Consider the following 22,114-nt stretch of genomic DNA (forward strand, 5'->3'; position numbering starts at 1 on the left):
CCCGCCGTGATTCAGTTCCCCATAGTACCCAGAGCCCAGTCACAAGCAACACCACCCATCTTGGTGTGACAGGTTTATAACCTGGTACTCCCTGTCCTACTTAAAAGAATCCCTACTAGTATTGGCAATACTCTGCTACATCGTGCAGACTATTCGTCTGAGGAAATGGCGAAGGAGAGCCTACAGCGCTCGCACCCCGGTATATAGGATAAGATCCCCTATTTTCGGTTATGACCAGACCCCCGATCCTGCGATCTATAATAAAGAACATTCGTTTGCGTTTTTTTGTGAATAAAGAAATGTGTTTCATGAGCGACTGTACAATCCTGAGCTTGACTGCCAAGCCAGGAAAAATGTGAATAATGCTGCTATGATTTTGTTTGTATTGTTTAGGAAGTTAGTATGATTGAATGTTTGAGTGAGTGTAGTTTATTAAGGATAGTTAGAGGTACCGATTTTATTATTTTGTAATGCATGTCCCTGTTTTGACATAGCGCCACTGAGAATGTTAGTTAAAATTTCTTGCATAGTTATGGTCAGTGTAGAGGCCATAGAAGAGTGCTCACCAGGTCAAGAAATGAAGTCAACGCAGTTATGTGATCCTTCACGCTTCGCATTAGGATCACAAGGAGGGAGTGTAGCCACCTGCGTTGGCCACTTCCCGACTTAAAATGGAGAACAGCAAAAGCTGAAGGGAAATTCAGCCAACACAGGCAAGAACTAGCAGGTGCAAGTTTACTGTGTATTAGACTCTGCAAAAGCCTAGACAGCATCGATACAAGCAGCCATCTGCATAGTAATGTAACAGCCATCTACATAGTAATGAGCGATCCCCGGGAACAATCAAAACATTTTAAGGTAAACAAGGCCAAGCCAGACTCCTCGGCGCCAGCAGGAGCCAACACAAAAGAGGTTAACATAGAATTTACAGTGCAGAAGGAGGCCATTTGGCCCAACGAGTCTGCACCGGCTCTTGAAAGAGCACCCTACCCAAGGTCAACACCTCCACCCCATCCCCATAACCCAGTAACCCCACCCAACACTAAGGGCAATTTTGGACACTAAGGGCAATTTATCATGGCCAATCCACCTAACCTGCACATCTTTGGACTGTGGGAGGAAACCGGAGCACCCGGAGGAAACCCACGCACACACGGGAAGGATGTGCAGACTCCGCACAGACAGTGACCCAAGCCGGAATCGAACCTGGGACCCTGGAGCTGTGAAGCAATTGTGCTATCCACAATGCTACCGTGCTGCCCACACGGACACTTAAAGACCGCCCAACGATCAGGGAACAGCTCCAGTATTGGAGAAATCGAAACAAGTGATTGGAACGAAGTCCAATCACTTGAAACCAGGTACGGGGTCCGCCCCGAAAGGCGGGAAGCCCCTGGAGACTATAAAGTAAAGCCCCCAAGTTCAAATTGTCCTTCTTGACCGGGTCACTCAGCAACGCGATCCAACCCTTGACAGTGACCTGTCCAGCTGCCTCCAAAGAACGTAAGTTTCAAGTCAACGCTCGCTACGAGATAGGCGCTCCTAGCTACCAGTCCATACCAGCTTTTGAATCACGCAGTCTCAGAACCCGAACAAAAGGCCATTTGTTCCCCTGACCTGGTGGGCCAGTCCGAAGCTAAGTATTGGCCCGTTAGTGATCGAAATAGCTTAGAAAGTAGCATTTATGCATGAGTAGCGATTTACTGTGTATAATAAATGTGTTTTGATTTGAATCTTACTAATTGGTGTATTGAGTTATTGATCATTACTCGAACTTGAACCTCGTGGCGGTATCAAAGATACCTGGCGACTCTAGAGCAAAGGCTATAAAACAGCCAATTGAACCAACCAAAAGTTAGCAACGAGCCACACAGATAGTGGTGTGGAACTGAGATTGCAAAGTGGAACTGTTTGGAAAAAAAACATCAAGTTTAGCATTGGCTCATAAATTAATAGAAAAACATTATAAAAAAGCACAAAATAGAGCTATGGCTAGAGCAATATTGGTTTTGGACTGGCAAGGATAGAAAGTTATTAGCCCACTGTCTTCTCTTGCTCCTAAAATACGCTCTCAATTGGGCAGTGTTTTATTGACTTTTGTTGAAATGGTATATAGTTTAGATAAAACGTGTGTGATTAAAATAGTCTGAGATATTCTTTTGTGCCTCTGGTATGTTTAAATGGTAATTGTAGTAAACTCCAGCTGCAACTAGTAATTTTGTCTCCGTTAACGATTGCTTTTTGATTTATTTTAAGACTGATTCGCTAAAATGTGTGGCCCGAGCAAGCAAGAATCGATCGCTGGCTGATTTTGAGAAGGTAAGCTATTGTGAAACTGAATTGCAGTTAATGAGAAATTTCACTGTTCACTGATTACAGAGCCAATAATGAGAGGAAAGATGTTTGATAGGGGCATGAGTAACAGGACACATTGTTAGCTGATGGCAGGTTTAGCTTCTCACTGCATAAGAAATATCGAAGGAAGTTTAACCTATTTGTGGGGGAAACGTTTAAACGCTTCAAAGGAAGGCTAATGATATGTTAACCTCTATTGGAAAAGTATTCAAGTACAGTAGTAAAGCCTTGCTTAGGTTGTATAGAACCTTGGTTAGACCACACCTGGAGTGCTGTGTGCAGTTTTGGTCCCCTTGCCTTAGGGCAAGATATTATTGCCATACAGGGAGTGTGACAAAAGTTCACCAGACTTGTTCCAGGACTGGCAAATCTGTCCTCTGACAAAATATTGGGGAAACTGGGGCTGTATTCTCTAGAGTCTCGAAGAATGTGAGGTGCTCGCATTGATACCTACAAAATACTTAAGGATAGACCGAGTAAATTCAGGTAAGATGTTTCCCCTGGCTGGGGTGTCTAGAACCAGGAGGCATGATTTCAGAATAAAGAAGAAGTCACTTAGGACCGAGATGAGTTAGTGGATTGTGAATTCTTTATTCCAGAGCTCAATCATTGAGTATGTTTAGTGATTGTCAGATTTCTGAATACCAATATTGTAGGACATTTGGAAAGTCAAAATGCAATCTATCTGAGTCAGCATGGTTTTATGAAGCATAAATCATGTTTGACTAATTTGCTAGAGTTCTTCAAAGATGTAACAAGCTAAGTTTTATTGGGGATCCTGTACGTCTGGACATGCAGAAAGCGTTTTCCTAAGGTGCCGCACAGATTATTTCACAAGGTTAGATCACCTGGCGTCAGGGGTAATTTATTAGCTTGGATAGAAGACTGGCTGACAGACTTTGGATAAATGGGTCTTTTTCTGGCTTGTATGATGTAATTAGTGTGATGCCACAAGATTCAGTCCTTGGGGCCCCAAGTATTTGCTATCTATAGTAACGACTTGGATACAGGGATAGAAGGTTCTATAGCCAAGTTTGCAGATTACACTAAAATAGGTGGGACAGTAAGTTGCAATGAAGAAATAAGAACCGTACAAATGGATGGGTGGGCCAAAATGTGACAAGAGTTTAACGTGGATAGGTGTGGATTCATTTTGGTCGGAAAATGGAAAGGCAACTTATTATCTAAATGGGGAGAGACTTTGGGGTACTCCGGTGCAGAGGGATTTGGATATCCGCATGCATGAATCGCAGAAAACTAGAATGCAGGTACAACAGGTAATAAAGAAAGTGAATGGCACTTATAGCTAAAGGAATAGAGTGTAACGGTAAGGAAGTGTTGCAACTGTACAAGGCATTGATGAGACCGCACCTGGAGTATTGTGCACTGCTTTGGTCCCCTTATTTGAGGCAAGGAAGATGTAGTGGCATTGGACGCAGTTCAGAGGAGGTTCACTGGATTGATTCCAGAGATGAGAGGTTTGTCTTGTGAAGAGAGATTGAGCAGTTTAGGCCTATACACTCGATAGAGTTTAGAAGAAAGAGGGGAGATCAAATTGAGGTATATAAGATGATGCAACGGTAAAATAGACATGGAGCGGTGCTTCCTCTTGGTGCTCATTCTAGACCGGAAGCTCATAGTCTCAGGTTAAGGGGTAGCAAATTTATATCAAAGATGAGAAGCTACTTCTCTCAAAGGGTTGTGGATCTGTGAAATTTGCTGCCCCAGAGGTGGATGCTGGGACAGTGAGGTTAGGCAGATTTTTAAGTAGTAATGGATTGAAGGATTACGGAGAACGGGTAGGATGGTGGAGTTGAGGCCAGGATGAGATCAACCATGATCGTATTGAACAGTGGGGCAGGCTCAAGAGGCTAAAATGTTTATGTTCTTATGTTCTAAGAAGGAACTATTCTGTTTAATTCCACTTTCCAGGTCTTGGTCTGTAACCCTGCAGGTACCAGCACCTCAAGCACAAATCTGGTGTTCTTGATTAATTTGGGGATTTGTTGTTAAATAAGGGGATCAGGGGTTATGGAGAGAAGGCGAAGGAATGGAGATGAGGAATATATCAGCCATGATCGAATGGCAGAGCAGACTTTATGGGCCAAATCGCCTAATCCTGCTCTTATATCTGTTGGTCTTGTGGTAAAGGGTTATGGAGATAGTGCAGGGGGGGAAATGAGATTGAAATGGATGATCAGCCATGAGCGTGTTGAATGGCAGAGTTGCCTCGACAGGCTGAATAACCAATATATTCCGAAGGGGAATTAAAAAAAAAAAAAATCAGGGGCAATTTAGCATGGCTAATCCACCTAACCAGCTCATCTTTGGATTGTGGGGGTGAAACCCACGCAGACATGGGGAGAATGTGCAAACTCCACACGGACAGTGAGCCAGGGCCGGGATTCGAAACCGGGTGCTCAGCACCACAGTCCCAATGCTGACCACTGCACCACATGCCGCCCCCCGAAGAGGAACTTGAGGACTTAGTTTAAAATAGTCCATGTGGCACCCTATTAAAGAATTTGCATTTGAAAAGTGACGTATAGAATTCCGGTTGCGGCTATGCCTGGGTAGGTCGCACGTTCGGCAGCTCCCGCCGTGAACGGACCTTTGGGCCCTTCTAAGGAGCCCCAGCGGCACTTAGACGACGATTCCCGGTATGGGAAGGCAGCAGTGAGGTTCCCCCAGCACTGTATGGAGTGGACCAGGAGCGGAGCGGTCAAAAAAGTGGCATTAGAGAAGAGGGGAGAACGGGCACAAAAAAGCAAGATGGCGGCGGGTGGAGACCAGGCAGCGTGGGCTCAGTGTTCGCGGGAGCAGCAGGGGTTTTTGAGAAGCTGCTTTGCGGAATTGGAGGCGGAGATGTTGGCCCCTCTGAAGGCGTCGATTGAAAGGCTGGTGGAGACCCAGAGGATGCAGGGGTCAGCGATTTAAGGAGGTGCAGCAGAAGGCCTCTGATAACAAGGACGAGATCCTGGGCCTGGCGGTGAAAGCACGAGGCGCTGCATAACAAATGGCAGGAGAAATTCGAGGTTCTGGAGAAAGGGTCGAGAAGGAAGAATCTGCGGATCCTTGGTCTCCCTGAAGGTGTGGAGGGGTCGGATGCTGGGGCGTATGTGGCTACGATGCTGGGCACGCTGATGGGCGCGGAAGCCTTCCCGAGGCCCCTGGAGCTGGATGGGGCGCACAGAGTCCGGGCGTGGAGGCCGAGGGCGAATGAGCCGCCGAGGGCTGTGGTGGTGAGGTTTCACCGTTTCACCGACAGGGAGTGTCTCTTGAGATGGGTGAAAAAGGAACGGTGCAGCAGGTGGGAGAACACTGAAATCCGCATTTACCAGGACTGGAGTGCAGAGCTGGCCAAGAAGAGGGCAGGATTCAACCGGGCCAAGGCGGTTCTCCACGGAAAGGGGATGAAGTTCGGGCTTTGCAGCCAGCGCAGCTGTGGGTCACGTATCAGGACCGACACCACTACTTTGATACGCCGGACGAGGCGTGGATCTTTAACAAAAATGAGAAGCTTGACTCAAATTAGTGGTTTGTGGCATGCTATGGGGGATGTTGGGGAGTGGGAGGGGGTGATATTTGTGTTTTCTCTATGTGTGCTGGTTTGGGAGGGGTTGTTCCCCGCGTTCAATGGGGGAGCGTGGGCCGGAGGCCCTGGGCCTTTGGGGAATGGGGCGAGGTTGCAGGAGAAAGGAACTGCGCCATAGGGGGCGTGGTCAGCACAGGCAGGGAGCGTGGGTTTTTTCCCACGGAAAGGGGGAGGGCGGGGCCTGAAGCGGGGGGCGCTACTGGATTGGAGTACGCATTGTTTTGTAGGGGGAGTGGAGGGGGGGACTTGGGCCACCCTACTTTGGTGGGGGGAGGGGGAGGGACCTTGAAGGGGAATCCACCAGGAGGATCGGTGGCAGAGGTTGGAACGGCCGGGGTCAGCAGGAGTCGGCTGACTTACGGGAGTGCAATGGGGGGAGCAGGGGTGTTAAGCAATTGCTTGGCCGGGGGGGGTAGGGGAACACTGGGTTGCTGCTGTACTGACTGAGGGGAGCTGGAGGTGAGAGGGAGAGTCGGAGCGGGGAGCCTCCGCCTGGGGGGCTGGAGAGTGCGAGAGGCGTGGTCACGTGGCTGGCCTAAAAGAGGAGATGGCTAGTCGGCAAGAGGGGAGGGTGGGTAGTCCCCCGATCCGGCTGATCATGTGGAACGTGAGATGCATGAATGGGCCGGTCAAGAGGGCCCGGGTGTTTGCGCACTTAAAGGGACTAAAGGCAGACGTAGCCATGTTACAGGAGACGCACCTGAAGGTTGCGGATCAGACCAGGCTGAGGAAGGGATGGGTGGGGCAGGTCTTTCATTCTGGGCTGGACGCGAAGAACAGGGGGGTTGCAATCTTGGTGAGCAAACGGGTAACTTTTGAGGCGGTGGGTATTGTGGCGGATAAGGGGGGCCGATATGTGATGGTGAGTGGTAGGCTGCAGGGGGCCGGGTGGTGTTGGTGAATGTAAATGCCCGAAATTGGGGCGATGCAGGGTTCATGAAGCGGATGTGGGTTCATGAAGCGGATGTTAAGCCGGATCCCGGATCTGGAGGCAGGGAATCTGATAATGGGGGGGGGGGACTTCAACACGGTACTGGACCCGACACTGGATCGGTCTAGGTCGGGTAAGAGGTCGGCTGCGGCCAAGGTCCTGAGGGGGTTTATGGATCAGATGGGGGGGGGGGGGGGGGGGAGTGCATCTGTGGAGGTTTGCTAGGCCAAGGGTGAGGGAGTTCTCCTCCTCCCACTTGCACAAGGCCCACTCACGGATAGACTTTTTCGTGGTGAGCAGGGCGCTGATCCCGAGAGTGGAGGGGACTGAGTATTCGGCCATTGCGATTTCGGATCACGCCCCGCACTGAGTGGAGCTGGAGTTGGGGGAAGAAAGGGGCCAGCGCCCGCTGTGGCGCATGGACGTGGGATTGTTGGCGGATGAGGAGGTCGGCGGGCAGGCCCGGGGGTGCATTCAAAGGTATATGGAGGCCAATGACAATGGGGAGGTGCCGGTGAGTGTGGTCTGGGAGGCGCTGAAGGCGGTGGTCAGAGGGGAGCTAATTTCAATCAGGGCTCACAGAGAAAAGAGGGAGAGGAGGGAGAGATTGGTGGGGGAGGTACTGAGGGTGGATAGGAGATACGTGGAATCCCCCGAGGCAGGGCTGCTGAAGGAGCGCCGGAGCCTCCAAATGGAATTTGATTTGCTGGCTACGGGGAAAGCTGAGGCCCAGTGGAGGAAGGTACAGGGTGCAGCGTATGAGTATGGGGAGAAGGCGAGTCGGATGCTGGCGCATCAGCTGCGAAGGAAGGAAGCGGCTAGGGAAATTGGGGGAATCAGGGACAGTGGGTGGGGGGAGAACGGGGGGGGGGGGGGGGAAGAGAGACAGGGACACAGTGCGGAGTCCAGCCAAAATAAATGAGGTCTTTAGGGACTTCAATGGGAACTTGTACAAGTAAGAACCCCCAGAGGAAGGAGTGGGGATGCGGCAGTTCCTGGACCAATTGAGGTTTCCGAAGGTGGAGGAGGGGCAGGTACAAGGTTTGGGGGCCCCGATCGGGATGGAGGAGCTGGTTAAGGGGTTGGGGAGCATGCAGGCGGGCAAGGCCCCGGGGCCGGATGGGTTCCCGGTTGAGTTCTACAGGAAGTTCTGGAACTGTTGGGCCTGTTGCTGTTGAGGACCTTCAACGAGGTGAAAGAGAAAGGAATTCTTCCCCCGACGATGTCGCAGGCTCTGATCTCGCTTATCCTCAAGCGGGACAAGGACCCGCTGCAGTGTGGCTCGTATAGGCCGATTTTGCTCCTCAATGTGAATGCCAAGTTGTTGGCGAAGGTCCTGGCCACTAGGATTGAGGATTGTGTCCCGGGAGTGGTACATGAGGATCAGACGGATGCAGACCCTTCGGGAGTTTGGAGACTTCATGGGATACACGCTCAAAGTTGGGAAGAGCGAGCTCTTTGTGGTGCATGCGAGAGGCCAGGAAAAGAGGTTGGAGGAGCTGCCGCTTAAGATGGTGGAGAGGAGTTTTCGTTATTTGGGTATTCAGGTGGCCAAGAGTTGGGGGGTCTTGCATAAGCTCAATCTGGCGCGGTTGGTGGACCAGATGGAGGAGGACTTCAGGAGGTGGGACATGCTGTCATTCGCCCTGGCGGGCAGAGTGCAGCCAGTTAAGATGACTGTCCTCCCTAGGCTCTTGTTCGTGTTTCAGTGCCTGCCTATTCTCATCCTTAAGTCCTTTTTCAAGCGGGTGAGCACGAGTATTATGGGATTTGTGTGGGCAAATAAGACCCCCAGGGTTAAGAGACTATTCTTGGAGCGCAGTCGGGAGAGGGGGGGATGGGGGGGGGGGGGGGCTGGCACTGCCGAACCTGGGCAGCAAACATGTCGATGATTCGGAAATGGGTAATGGAGGGAGAGGGGGCGGCATGGAAAAAACTAGAGGTGGCGTCCTGTGTGGGTACTAACCTGGGGGCACTGGTGACTGAGCCGTTGCCGCTTCAGCCGACGTGGTATACCACGAGCCCGGTGGTGGCGGCGACACTGAGGATTTGGGGGCAGTGGAGACGGCACGGAGGGGGGGGAGGTGGGAGCCTCAGTCTGGTCCCCGATACGGAACAACCAAATCAGGAGAGTAGTTATGATTGGTGTCTGCCGACACACTAGTTCCTCTGAACTATTGTCTGGGACAAACGTATTCCATTAACAGCCGGGGGGCGTTAAAGGAGTGGTGACGTGGGGCCGTGAAAAACTTTGCGAGTTTACACACAACACTTAACGATAACACTAATCGAACAAACATGGTGCAGGTTCCATCAGAAAGGACACTGTTTCTCCCAAACGGTTCCTTTTAAAACATCATCTGGACACCTCAGTTATGAGTTGCGAACAGGGTCGCAAAGGGGTTCTCGTTTTGGGAGTCAGACTCAATGTCATCATCTTATCCCGGATGCCATACTCTTGAATGGATGAGGGTTGCTAAAGCGGCATGGTGTGACATGGGGTCCATCTCGTCGTTTCGGACGAGCCTGTACGAATTGTCACGGTGCCAAATAGTCGTGTCTAATTCTGTGGCGATGGAGTCGGGGTCGTCATCGTAGGGCGGTGGTCTTTGGCGAGGTTTGTTAAGGAATGTGATCAGGAAGGGATCACTCGAATCGTGGTCAGATTCGTTGGGTGTGGGGCCTGTTGCATGGGGATAGTAGGGAGGCGTGCTGTGGCTATCGTCTGTGTCACAGTCGCTGTCGCTGCTGCTGCTGTCTGTGGGTGTGCCGGGGCGGAGTCTAGAATTCGGGGGTGGAGTCGAGGTCGAGTCCGTGGATGGGGTGGACGTGTTGGGGGAGGGTAGGGATACGTTGGGTGTGGGCGGGGCGTGGTCTGCTGCGTCGAGCATGCTGTGTGCGTGGTTAGACTGCGAGCCATATGCCTTGCGCTGGTTAATATGAAACCACGCGGTCTTCCCGTTGGGGCACTTAATTTTATAAACGGAGGGGCTTTTTCCGCAATGGAGTACGGACCCGAATACTTAGGTGATGGGAATGTGCTGGGGTTGTAAATGGAGAGCATGACCTGCTGTCCTACATCAAACTCGGTCGCATGCACTGTCTTATTGAAACAGGCCTTGCTCTGTTTCTTCCTGGTTCCTAATTTTACTGCGGCTGCTAGCTGAGCCGTTTTTACATTCTCAACTAATTGTTTCACTGCGTTCTCGTGTGTGAGGGCCATCACTTCGGGGCTGGTCAAGTCAAGTCCTAATAAAAATTCTGTGCCTTTCATGGGGCGTCCGGTCATGAGTGTGTGGGGTGTATCATGTGGATGTCGAAACAGTGTTACATTAGTGCAAAAGGGAGGACTGTTTTGTTGGACCATTTTCCTGAGGGTTGCTTTTAGGGTCCGATTCATTCGCTCCACGATACCGCTTGACTGGGGGTGGTATGCGATGTGGAATTTTTGGGTAATGCCAAATGTTGTGAGGACGTTCTTAATGACACGTCCCGTAAAATGGGAACCTTGGTCGGATTTAATGCTGTGGGCGAGTCCCCATGTCGTAAAGATGTGGTGGGTTAAAATCTTAGCTGTAGTCTTTGCCGTGTTTGTTCTAGATGGGAATGCTTCTACCCATTTCGTAAACGTGTCTATATCAACTAACACATATTTGTGACCATTACTGCAAGGGGGCAATGGTCCTATAAAATCAATCTGGAGGTTAGTTCAGGGGCCATTAACTGGGCTAAGCTGAGCTTTCCTCGCATATCTGTCCGGATTGTTTTGGGCACAGATAAGGCAATTTTCTACATAGTGTGTGACGTCTTCCTTTAAATTAGGCCACCAACAGAGCTGCTTGAGGTGGGCTGTAGAGGGGTCAATTCCCTGATGCCCATGACTATCATGGAACAAACAAATAACTGTCCTGTTCAGGAACCACATAAAGGGTGTCTTTTAGGACCACACCATCATGTGTGGTCAGTGCGTTTTTAAACCTATCGTATGGGGCTGGAAATTTTCCTTTTTAAAATCTCCCTGAGATTACTATCTTGCTTCTGGGCCCGCACTAAATCTTCGATATTTGTCTGTGAGACCTGAACTGCGTTCACTGGGGCGCTTTCGGGGGGGTTCCAAAAATATCCATGTCTGGAACCTGCTTTAGCCAGTGCGTCGGCTTTTACATTTCCAGGTGGGGAGGAACGGTGGTGACTTCGTACTTTAATAATGCTAAATATCCTGTCCTGTGCTTTGTCCAAAATGTGCCGGAGCAATGGGGCTGAAGGGAGGGGTTTTCCGTCCGCGGAAACAAATCCTCCTGCTTTCCACAGGGGTAGGAATTCTGTGAGGCTGTTACAGACATAGAGGCTGTCCGAGTATATGTCTGCTGAGCTGGGGAAGGAATCTGGGTGATCTATAATGTATGCAATGGCTGCTAGTTCTGCCGCCAGCGCGCCTAAGTGTCCTGGTAGTTTTAACAAGATTTCTTCTCGGGCGCGTCCCTGCATGTCCTCAACATAGATGCCGCATCCTGTAATGCGCTTCCCATTTAATATGGGGGCAGAACCATCCACATATATTCTCAAGGGTTCGCACGTGTCTGTGTGCTGAGGGCTCTGGGGTGAACTACCTATCTTTTTGGGGGGTGTTTTCGCGATAAAGGGGTCTGTGTTGTGGTGCGGTGAGATGCTTTCACATTTGTGTGGGGTGCCTGGGTACTGAAGGTTGTCAGCTAGGAAAGTATGGGTCTTGGTCCTTTTAACAGTGATGTTCCGTCCCTGCAAAAGAAGGGTCCGCCTGACTGCTCTGATCTGGCTTACTGTACCGTTCTTAAGTCGTCTGTCTAGTAAAAGTTGGGTGGGGGTGTGTTCTGTGAGGATTGTGATGGGATTTAGTCCGGTGATATATGAAAAGTATTGAACTGCCCAGAAAACTGCGAGCAGGTACCTTTCACAGGCCGAAAACCCTGCTCCACAGGATCTAAAACTCTGGAGGCGTAAGCCACGGGTCTGAACTGTTCGTGCCGTTCCTGGAGGAGCACGGCTGAAAGGGTACGATCTGTGCTAGCTATCTCTATAGCATAGGGGGAAAGAGGGTCTGGAACCTGTAGTGCGGGGGCTGCAATGAGTGCATGCTTTAAAGCATCTACAGCATCCGTGAGCTGCGGAAGCCATTCCTAAGGGGCTCCTTTCTTTAGGAATTCCGAGAGGGGTGCTGCTTTGGTGGCGAAACCGTCAATATGGTTTCGGCAGTAGCCAACCAGTCCTAAAAATGACCGGAGGGCGGAAACATTCTGGGGAAGGGGCAATTTGACAATCGAGTCAATGCTTTTATGTTAGATCTCACGTTTACCATGCGTGATAATCGTTCCCAAATAAACCACTTTGTTTTCCAAAATTTGGGCCGCCTTGGGGTTCACTTTACATCCAATTCGCTGTAGGAGTTCCAGGAGTTTGGACGGAAGCGCGATGTGCTCTGCCTTGGTGTCTGTCTGCAGTAATAGGTCGTCTACATACTGGACCAGACATTCGGGGCGAAAAAATTTTGATAAACCATTAGAACATAGAACATTACAGCGCAGTGCAGGCCCTTCGGCCCTCGATGTTGCGCCGACCTGTGAAACCACTCTAAAGCCCATCTATGCTATTCCATATGTCTATCCAATGACCATTTGAATGCCCTTAGTGTTGGCGAGTCCACTACTGTTGCAGGCAGGGCATTCCACGCCCTTACTACTCTCTGAGTAAAGAACCTACCTCTGACATCTGTCCTATATGTATCTCCCCTCAATTTAAAGGTATGTCCCCTCGTGCTAGACATCACCATCCGAGGAAAAAGGTTCTCACTGTCCACCCTACCCATCCTCTGATCATCTTGTATGCCTCAATTAAGTCACCTCTTAACCATCTCTCTAACGAAAACAGCCTCAAGTCCCTCAGACTTTCCTCATAAAATCTTCCCTCCGTGCCAGGCAACATTCTGGTAAATCTCCTCTGCACCCTTTCCAATGCTTCCACATCCTTCCTATAATGCGGTGACCAGAATTGCACGCAATACTCCAAATGCGGCCGCACCAGAGTTTTGTACAGCGGCAAAATGACCTCATGGCTCCGAAACTCAATCCCACTACCAATAAAACCTAACACACGGTACGCCTTCTTAACAACCCTCTCAACCTGGGTGGCAACTTTCAGGGATCTATGTACATGGACACCGAGATCTCTCTGCTCATCCTCACTGCCAAGAATCTTACCATTAGCCCAGTACTCTGTCTTCCTGTTATTCCAAAATGAATCACCTCACACTTTTCTGCATTAAACTCCATTTGCCATCTCTCAGCCCAGCGCTGCAGCTTATATATGTCCCTTTGTAACTTGTAACATCCTTCCGCACGGTCCACAACTCCGCCGACTTTAGTGTCATCTGCAAATTTACTCACCCATCCTTCTACGCCCTCCAGGTCATTTATAAAAATGACAAAAAACAGTGGCCCCAAAACAGGTCCTTGTGGTACACCACTAGTAACATGACTCCAGGCTGAACATTTCCCATCAACCACCACCCTTTGTCTTCTTCCAGCTAGCCAATTTCTGATCTAAACTGCTAAATCACCCTGAATCCCATGCCTCCGTATTTTCTGCAGTAGCCTACCGTGGGGAACCTTATTAAACGCTTTACTGAAATCCATATACACCACATCAACTGCTTTACCCTCATCCACCTGTTTGGTCACCTTCTCAAAGAACTCAATAAGGTTTGTTCGGCACGACCTACCCTTCACAAAACCGTGTTGACTATTCCTTTCCAGATGATTATACATCCTGTCTCTTATAAACCTTTCCAAGATTTTGCCCACAACAGAAGTAAGGCTCACTGGTCTATAGTTACTGGGGTTGTCTCTACTCCCCTTCTTGAACAAGGGGACAACATTTGCTATCCTCCAATCTTCTGGCACTATTCCTGTGGACAAAGATGACTTAAAAATCAAAGCCAAAGGCTCAGCAATCTCCTCCCTAGTTTCCCAAAGAAACCCAGGATAAATCCCATCCGGCCCAGGGGACTTATCTATTTTCACACTTTCCAGAATTGCTAACACCTCCTTATGAACCTCAAGCCCTTCTAGTCTAGTAGCCTGAATCTCAGTATTCTCCTCGACAACATTGTCTTTTTCCTGTGTGAATACTGACAAAAAATATTCATTTAGCACCTCTCCTATCTCCTCGGACTCCACGCACAACTTCCCTCTACTGTCCTTGACTGGTCCTACTCTTACCCTAGTCATTGTTTTATTCCTGACATATCTATAGAAAGCTTTAGGGTTATCCTTGATCCTACCTGCCAAAGACTTCTCATGTCCCCTCCTCGCTCTTCTTAGCTCTCTCTTTAGGTCCTTCCTAGCTAACTTGTAACTCTCGAGCGCCCTAACTGAACCTTCATGTCTCATCTTTACATAAGCCGCCTCCTTCCTCTTGACAAGTGTTTCGACTGCTTTAGTAAACCACGGTTCCCTCGCTCGACCACTTCCTCACTGCCTGACAGGTACATACTTATCAAGGACACGCAGTAGCTGTTCCTTGAACAAGCTCCACATTTCCATTGTGACCATTCCCTGCAGTTTTCCTCTTCATCCGATGCATCCTAAGTCTTGCCTCATCGCATCATCATTGCCTTTCCCCCAGAGATAACTCTTGCCCTGCGGTATATACCTATCCCTTTCCATCACTAAAGTAAATGCAATCGAATTGTGGTCACTATCACCAAAGTGCTCACCTACCTTCAAATCTAACAACTGTCCTGGTTCATTACCCAGTACCAAATCCAATATGGCCTCGCTTCTCGTTGGCCTATCTACATACTGTGTCAGGAAACCCTCCTGCACACATTGGACAAAAACAGACCCATCTAAAGTACTCAAACTATAGCGTTTCCAGTCAATATTTGGAAAGTTAAAGTCCCCCATAACAACTACCCTGTTGCTTTCGCTCCTATCCAGAATCACCTTTGCAATCCTTTCCTCTACATCTCTGGAACTTTTCGGAGGCCTATAGAAAATCCCTAACAGGGTGTCCTCTCCTTTCCTGTTTCCAACCTCAGCCCATACTACCTCAGTCGACGAGTCCTCATCAAATGTCCTTTCTGCCACCGTAATACTGTCCTTGACTAACAATGCCACCCCTCCCCCTCTTTTACCACCTTCCCTGAGCTTACTGAAATATCTAAACCCCGGCACCTGCAACAGCCATTCCTGTCCCGGCTCTATACATGTCTCCGAAATGGCCAGATGTCGGTGGAAAATGGAGGGGGAGTTCTGGAATCCTTGTGGGAGGCATGTCCACGTGTACTGCTGACCGTTAAAAGTGAAGGCAAATTTGTACTGGCACGCTTTTGCCAATGGAATGGACCAGAATCCGTTACTGATGTCCAAAACCGTAAAATATCGTGAGTTGAGTCCCTGTTTGAGCATGGTCTCAGGACTTGTGGCTACCGTGGGGGCTGCTGCGGGGGTGACTTTGTTGAGTTCCCGGTAATCGATGGTCAGTTGCCATGATCCATCGGGCTTTCTCACTGGCCAAATCGGGGCATTATTAGTAGAGGCTACTGATCTAAGTACGCCTTGTTCTAATAAACTATCAATAACTTTTGAAATTTCTCCCTCTGCCTCTTGGGGAAATCCATATTGCTTCTGGGGTCGAGGGTCAGATCCTGTTATTTGAACTAAACCAGCCATCCTGCCGCAGTCATGGTTCTGACTTGCAAATGCCGTCCTGTTCTTCTGGAGAACTGCACTAATCTGTTTGTCTGCACTAATCGTGGTCGGGTCAAACCAAAAATCGGCGACTACGCTAATACTGACTTTGTCATTTTCCAGACACATTGATTTATTGGGTCAAATGACAGGTTGTGGGAGTTCATGAAATCGATGCCCAAAATGTGTTCTGCTGTGTGGGGCCTGATCGACCAAAACTATGGGGTGTTTTGTTGTAATGTTGCCAATTTGAATGGGTACAGGGGCTGTGATGTGTCCCTGTTGTGAGTGGCCTGTGAAGACGGTGATTGTGGCTGTAGTGGGCCACGTGTCTTTTTGGAACATGGTCGAGGAATTAATTGTGGCGCGGGACCCTCCTGTATCCCAGAGAAATTCGATGGGCTGTTCCCGTATTTTCGCTGCAACGACCAATCCCAAAGGGTGTCGCAGACCCAGGTGGAGGAGCCCGAACACCGTCAGTCAGTTCCGTTCATGTCTGTCTGGTCTGAACGGGTGCTTACGCTATTTATGGGCTTTGTCCTGTTATTATTCAGAGTGCCTGCCTGCTGGGCTCTCTGTGGCTTTCGTGGGGCATTGCACTCTCGTGCAAAGTGACCTAATTGTCCACAGTTGTAACACTCCTGTGGTTTCTGTGGGGGGCTGTTCATGCCTTCGTTCACCCATGCGGGGTTCTGGTGCGCTTTAGCTGCTTGAATATCTGCCTCTGCCTGCTGTTCTTCGGGTTTTCTAATTGCAGGTTTGTTGTGGACAGATTGCTCCCAGGAGCGGGACAACCTTTTAAAAACCCACTTTTCGTTGTGCGCTTCTTCCGAGGGGTCGTAATTAGTACAAGCTTTTTGTCCTGCCTCTGGCATGGGAGATAAGGGTGCGGGTCCATTTGGCCATGTTGTCTGGGGACAAATGGGCGCGGTCTAAGTTTCCGAAAACAGCTGCAAAATGGATCCACAGACGTCCAGCAAATGCTGTGGGGTATTCTGTTTTCTTCTGCCTGCCTTATTCAGGCCTTCTACTTGGTCACCTCTGTTATAACCGATCGCGTCTAGGATCACCCTGTGCATCTCTGCAAGGGTGCTTCCTCATACATTCTGTGGGTCGGGAAGGGCTGCTACAACAGAAGGGTCTAAGCTTAAAACTGTGAGCTTCACTTGCTCACGCTCATCCAGGCCGTACATGGTCGCCTGCTGCTTTACACTAGCAAAGAAGTGGTGGGTGTCTGAGGTGGGGCGGCACGGTGTGATCTTTTCGCACGCGTCCTGTAATTGGGTCACGGTTAAGGGGGTGGTGTAAAGGGATTCTGCTTCTCCGTCTGATGCGACTGTGCGGTGGGTGGTTACTGGATTCATGGGTGCCTGATCTATCTGCTCTGTGGGGGGGTTGGGGTGCTTTTCTCCTTTGGGGCTTTCCTTGCGCACATGTTCACTACATATCTATGCGCGGTTTCGTTTAGTTCTTGACAATCAGGGCCGTCTTCATCTAATTGGGATCCAAAGGTGCTTTGAAACCCATTTTGCACTGAAAGCAAAGACTGCAGTTCCGCAATCTGCTTCCGGCATTTTGCATGATCCACTGAGCTTTGTCTGTGCTCCGTGGTGGCAGCATGGAGTGCTCTTAACGCTGCTTTTAGATCGCTGCACTACCTTTGCAATGCCTCTACCTGTTTCTCTGTCTCTTCTCTTACCAGGACTGCAAGTTGCGTGTCCTGATAGGCCTTATCGTATTGGGTTTGGAAGCTGCTCAGATGCGGTAGACAAGATTGGTGTGCCCCCTTGGCATCATCCACCTCTCCGTCCTTTGTTGCCAACTTCCTTCTTAATTCTATATATTCTCTCTTGATCTCACTAACCGCGACCTTGCTCATTCGACGTCTCTCTTCTATCTCTTTACGGAGCATTCGAACGACCTCCTCTGTGCCTCGCAATTGTGCCAGACAGGACACGATTGCCATCGGCTTGCGAGCTTTCCCTAAGCTCTTCTTATGGATTTCGCTCAGGTTCTCCCACCAAGTATGTCCTATACTCCCGGGACCTGTTTCCTCATTTGAACAAAAGTCACTCCAAAGGGGCCATCCCTTCCCTTTGAGGTGCCTTCTAATCTCAACTTCCCAAACGGGACACTGACCTACTCTGCTGCTGGTCGCTGCGACCACGAATTCTTGAGGGTTCATGAGGCGTTCCATTGCCTTCGTTGACATTTTTCCTATCTGAATGCTCTCTTTTGAAATTTGGAATGAGGGGTACTAAGGCGGTGCTGTAAACACGGGTACGGCGTTCGCTATTTTCCGGAATACAAACTCCCGACAGTTTTTCGCAACAAAATCTATCAGTTTTACCTTATAGCCCTGTTAGCTACGCATGCATTAACATGCTTCCGAATTATGAGGATTGATCAGAACTGCTTGAACGTTTCTGTTCCCAATTGGATTCTCAATTCAAATTTTGGGTTCTCCCGGAGTGGTTGGGCCACTTCTAAGTCGGGTCCCATCTGGCTCTTAAATGTTGCTCGTTGTGTCTTTACTTAATTTGCTCTGTTTCTATAACCTTTACTCTAGAGTCGCCAGGTATCTTTATGATACCACCACGAGGTTCAAGTTCAAGTGTTGATCAATCACTCAATACACCAGTTAGTACGTTTCAAATCAAAACACATTTATTATGCACAGTCAATCACTACTCCTGTATAAAACTCTACTTCCTAGACGATCTCTAACACTAAAAGGCCTATACTTAGCTTTGGAACTGGCCCACCAGGTCAGGGGAACAAAAGGCCTTTCGTTCGATTCTGAGTCTGCAGGATTCAAAGCTGGTATGGACTGGTAGCTAGGAGCGCCTATCTCGTAGCATGCGTTGACTGGAGACTTACTTGGTTGTGCAGCGACTAGGCAGGTCACTGTCGAGGGTTGTTTCAAGCTGCTGAGAGACCCTGCCAAGAAGGACGAATTGAACTTGGGGGCTATATTTTATAGTCCCCAGGGGCTTCACGCCAATCGGGGCGGACCCTGTACCTGCTTCCAATTGATTGGACTAAGTTCTGATCACTTGGATCGATTTCTCCAATACTGGAGCTGTTCCCTGATCGCTGGGCGATCTGTTGGCCTTCCTTTGTCTTGGCTCCTGCTGGCGCCGAGGACTCTGGCTTGGCCTTGTTTACCTTAACTGTTTCCAATTGTTCCCTGGGATCGCTCATTAATATGCAGATTGGTTGTTGGTTTCAGTGCTGTCTGGGTTCCTGCAAGTTCTGATATACAGGAAACTTTGCACCTGCTGTTTTTCCTGCATTGACTGAATTTCCCTGCATTCCTTGCGGATCTCCATTTTGAGTCAGGAAGTGGCCAACCCAGGTGGCTACAATATACCAGGAGCTGCAGGAGGCGGAGGAGGCCTCGGTAGAGGAGCTGAAGGGCAAGTGGGAGGAGGAGCTGGGTGAGGAGCTGGATGAGGACCTGTGGGCTGACGCCCTGGGCAGGGTCAATTGCTCCTCATCTTGCGCCGGGCTCAGTCTGATCCAGTGGAAAGTGGTACACAGGGCACATATGACTGGGGCGAGGATGAGTAAGTTTTTTGGGGTGGAGGACAGATGTGTGAGGTGTTCGGGGAGCCCAGTGAACCACGCCCATATGTTCAGGGTGTGCCCGCGCTTGCGGAGTTTTGGAAGGGCTTTGCAAAGGCTATGTCCAAGGCCTTGGATACTCGGGTAAAACCGAGCTGAGGGATAGCGATATTTGGGGTATCGGATGATCCGGGAGTGCAGGAGTCGAAAGAGGCCGGAGTTCTGGCCTTTGCCTCCTTGGTAGCCCGGAGAAGGCTCTTGTTAATGTGGAGGGACGCAAAGCCCCCAAATGTAGAGGCTTGGGTCAACGACATGGCGGGGTTTCTCAGGCTGGAGAAGATAGTTTGCCTTGCGGGGGTCCTTGCAGGGGTTCTCCAGGCGGTGGCAACCGTTCCTTGACTTTCTCACGGAACGTTAGATGGAGGTCAACAGCAGCAGCAACCCGGGGTGGGGGAGCTGATTTCTTTTCCATTTTGTAAGGGGCGCATGCTCCATTCCGTTTTGAGTTGGGGGTTCGTTTGTTAACCTGTTTATTGTTTCGAGGGTTAAGTTGTTTTGTTTTGTTGGCATGTTGCCCTTCTTTCTTTGTATTATTTTCCTTTTTGGAGTGTTTTGTAAAATTATTTAAAAACTTTGAATAAATACATTTTTTTTTTAAAGAAAAGTGACGTATAAAGGTTTACTGTTGTCCACTTGGGAAAATTATCCATACCGGGAATGGGATTTAGGCCTGCGGTTTCATAACACTGGAGTTGCTTGTTCTCAGAAATATCTGCAATAGCCAGTGGTAATTCATTTTTGTAAACTTGTAGCAGCAGTTTTTGGTCCCTGATGTTTGTTCACTAGATGTCAGCAAAAGTTGTTTACATGACTGAATGCGGTTGCTCTTAAAGTCTATTTGCCCTAATGATATGGCTTTCAATATTTATTTTGTGGCAAACATGTTTGTTTGGTAGGGAATTTAATAAGAGCTGTTCATTATTATCACCTGAAGCAAAGCAGTATATTTAAATTTGTTTTATATTGCTGTGCATCTTTGAACAATTTTGGAATTAAGTTGTCAAGGCACTTGCAAACGATTCAAAGTAACACGTTAAGATCAGAAGAAAACTAATGATTCAGTGGTGCATTTATGAATTGTTGCTTACTGCAGTGATTAATAATAATCTTTATTGTCACAAGTAGGCTTACATTATCACTGCAATGAAGTTATTGTGAAAAGCCCCTGGTCGCCACATTCCGGCGCCTGTTCCGGTACACAGGAAAAATTCAGAATGCCCAAATGACCTAACAGCACGTCTTTCGGGACTTGTGGGAGGAAACCAGAGCACCCGGAGGAAACCCACGCAGACGGGAGAACGTGCAGACTCCACACAGGCAGTGACCCAAGCCGGGAATCGAACGTTTGACCCTGGCGCTGTGAAGCAACAATGCTAACCACTGCGCTACCGTGATTAATGGGTTAATGATATTATGTGACTTGATACTTTAGTAAACTAAACATGTCCTTTTGAAACCAAAATTCTAAATTCAACCAGGCTGGGCAGTCACTCTGACTTGGTGAATTTTTTGTTAAAGAATTGAAATAGCATCTTTCACAACCAAAGAATGCCCCAAAGCGTTTTACAGCCAATTAAATACTTATGCAATGTATAGGCATTATATAACATAGGTAGCGCAGCAGCCAATTTGCTCCCAACATTTTCCCAGAAACAGCAGTATGATTTTCTTTTTGTTGATTGGCGATTAACATTGGCTAGAACACCAGGGATAAACCTTCTACTCGTCGTCGAACGAGGGTTGTAGAATTTTCAGTGTCCACTGGAGATGGATATCAGAGCCTCAATTTAATATCCTTCAAAAGATGCCACCTCTGACAAGGGCAATACTTCCTCAATATGGCACTGGAGTGTCAATCTAGGTTTTTGTACTCAACTCTTGGAGTGGGACTTGAACTCAACTTTCTAACTCTGACAGGATTGGTACAAATTGAACCATAGCATATCTCCTTGTTCTTGTTATGCCTCAAGGTAGCAATACAAAAGAAAGATATTTGGATGGGTTAGGGTTACTACTGGAACAGTTTGCTTACTAACTGTTCAATGTTATTGGTGGAAAATATCATCTTAGCCAAGACTGGTGGCAAACAGCCTGCAAAGTGAAAGGTTAAAAGCAAATGTCTGCTATTCTAGAATGGTTGACTTGGAGATTTTTGTCACTGCCTGGTACCCATGAGAGGTTTTACCCTGTTAAATTTCGTCCTGAAAATAAACCCACTGACACATGAACATTCCTTCAATTTTCTTAGTTGTGTTATCCTGTAAATTACAATTCTGCTCGTATGGATTCCAGGCTTTAACAGATTTTCAAGTAGAGCTACGGGATGATCCGATTATCACCACGCATCTGGCAAAGCTGTATGACAACTTATTGGAGCAGAATCTTATCCGGGTGATTGAGCCTTTCTCCAGAGTTCAGGTAATTGCAAGTATGATGAATGAAACTTAAGTTCCCATTTTACTTGAATACACCAGGTCTGGGATCCATCCTGGAATTAATTAATAATGACATTGCAAAAATATTGGCTATTTCAATATTGTTAGCGTGTAAACCATTGATCGATTTGCAGTGGAGTGTTTCTGAAACTGATACCGTTTTGTTTGCTAGAATTGTGTGTAGCGTCCATATGTATATCAGAAGATGGCATCCCTTTAAAGAGGTTCCCATTTGTGTCAATGTTTTCGACAAGTTAACTGATTTCTGTTATTGGGGAAGCTAAACACAACACTTTCACGCAGTCCATAAGCATGGCCACGGCCTCCCTGTCGTGTGCCATTGTGCACTCATTTCTGTTCTCTGCCCAATTGTTCCAGTGAAGCCAAATGCCAAATGGAGGAACAGCACCTCTTCTTCCTCTTAGGCACTTTAAATGAGTTCAAT

The 22,114-nt window shown here is 48.5% G+C and overlaps 1 protein-coding gene across 2 annotated transcripts in view; it reads left to right on the forward strand.

The window, feature by feature from the left end:
• Nucleotides 1–22,114, forward strand: part of LOC140398378 (26S proteasome non-ATPase regulatory subunit 11) — a 121,913-nt gene that overhangs the window by 71,205 nt on the left and 28,594 nt on the right. For both annotated transcript variants that reach the window (XM_072486996.1, XM_072486997.1), the window contains exons 9-10: nucleotides 2,257–2,319; nucleotides 21,527–21,652. In XM_072486996.1, coding sequence (XP_072343097.1) covers nucleotides 2,257–2,319; nucleotides 21,527–21,652 — 189 coding nt within the window. The remainder of the gene's footprint in view (nucleotides 1–2,256; nucleotides 2,320–21,526; nucleotides 21,653–22,114) is intronic.

Source organism: Scyliorhinus torazame, chromosome 21, assembly GCF_047496885.1.
Source record: "Scyliorhinus torazame isolate Kashiwa2021f chromosome 21, sScyTor2.1, whole genome shotgun sequence".
Classification (NCBI taxonomy): Eukaryota; Metazoa; Chordata; class Chondrichthyes; order Carcharhiniformes; family Scyliorhinidae; genus Scyliorhinus; species Scyliorhinus torazame.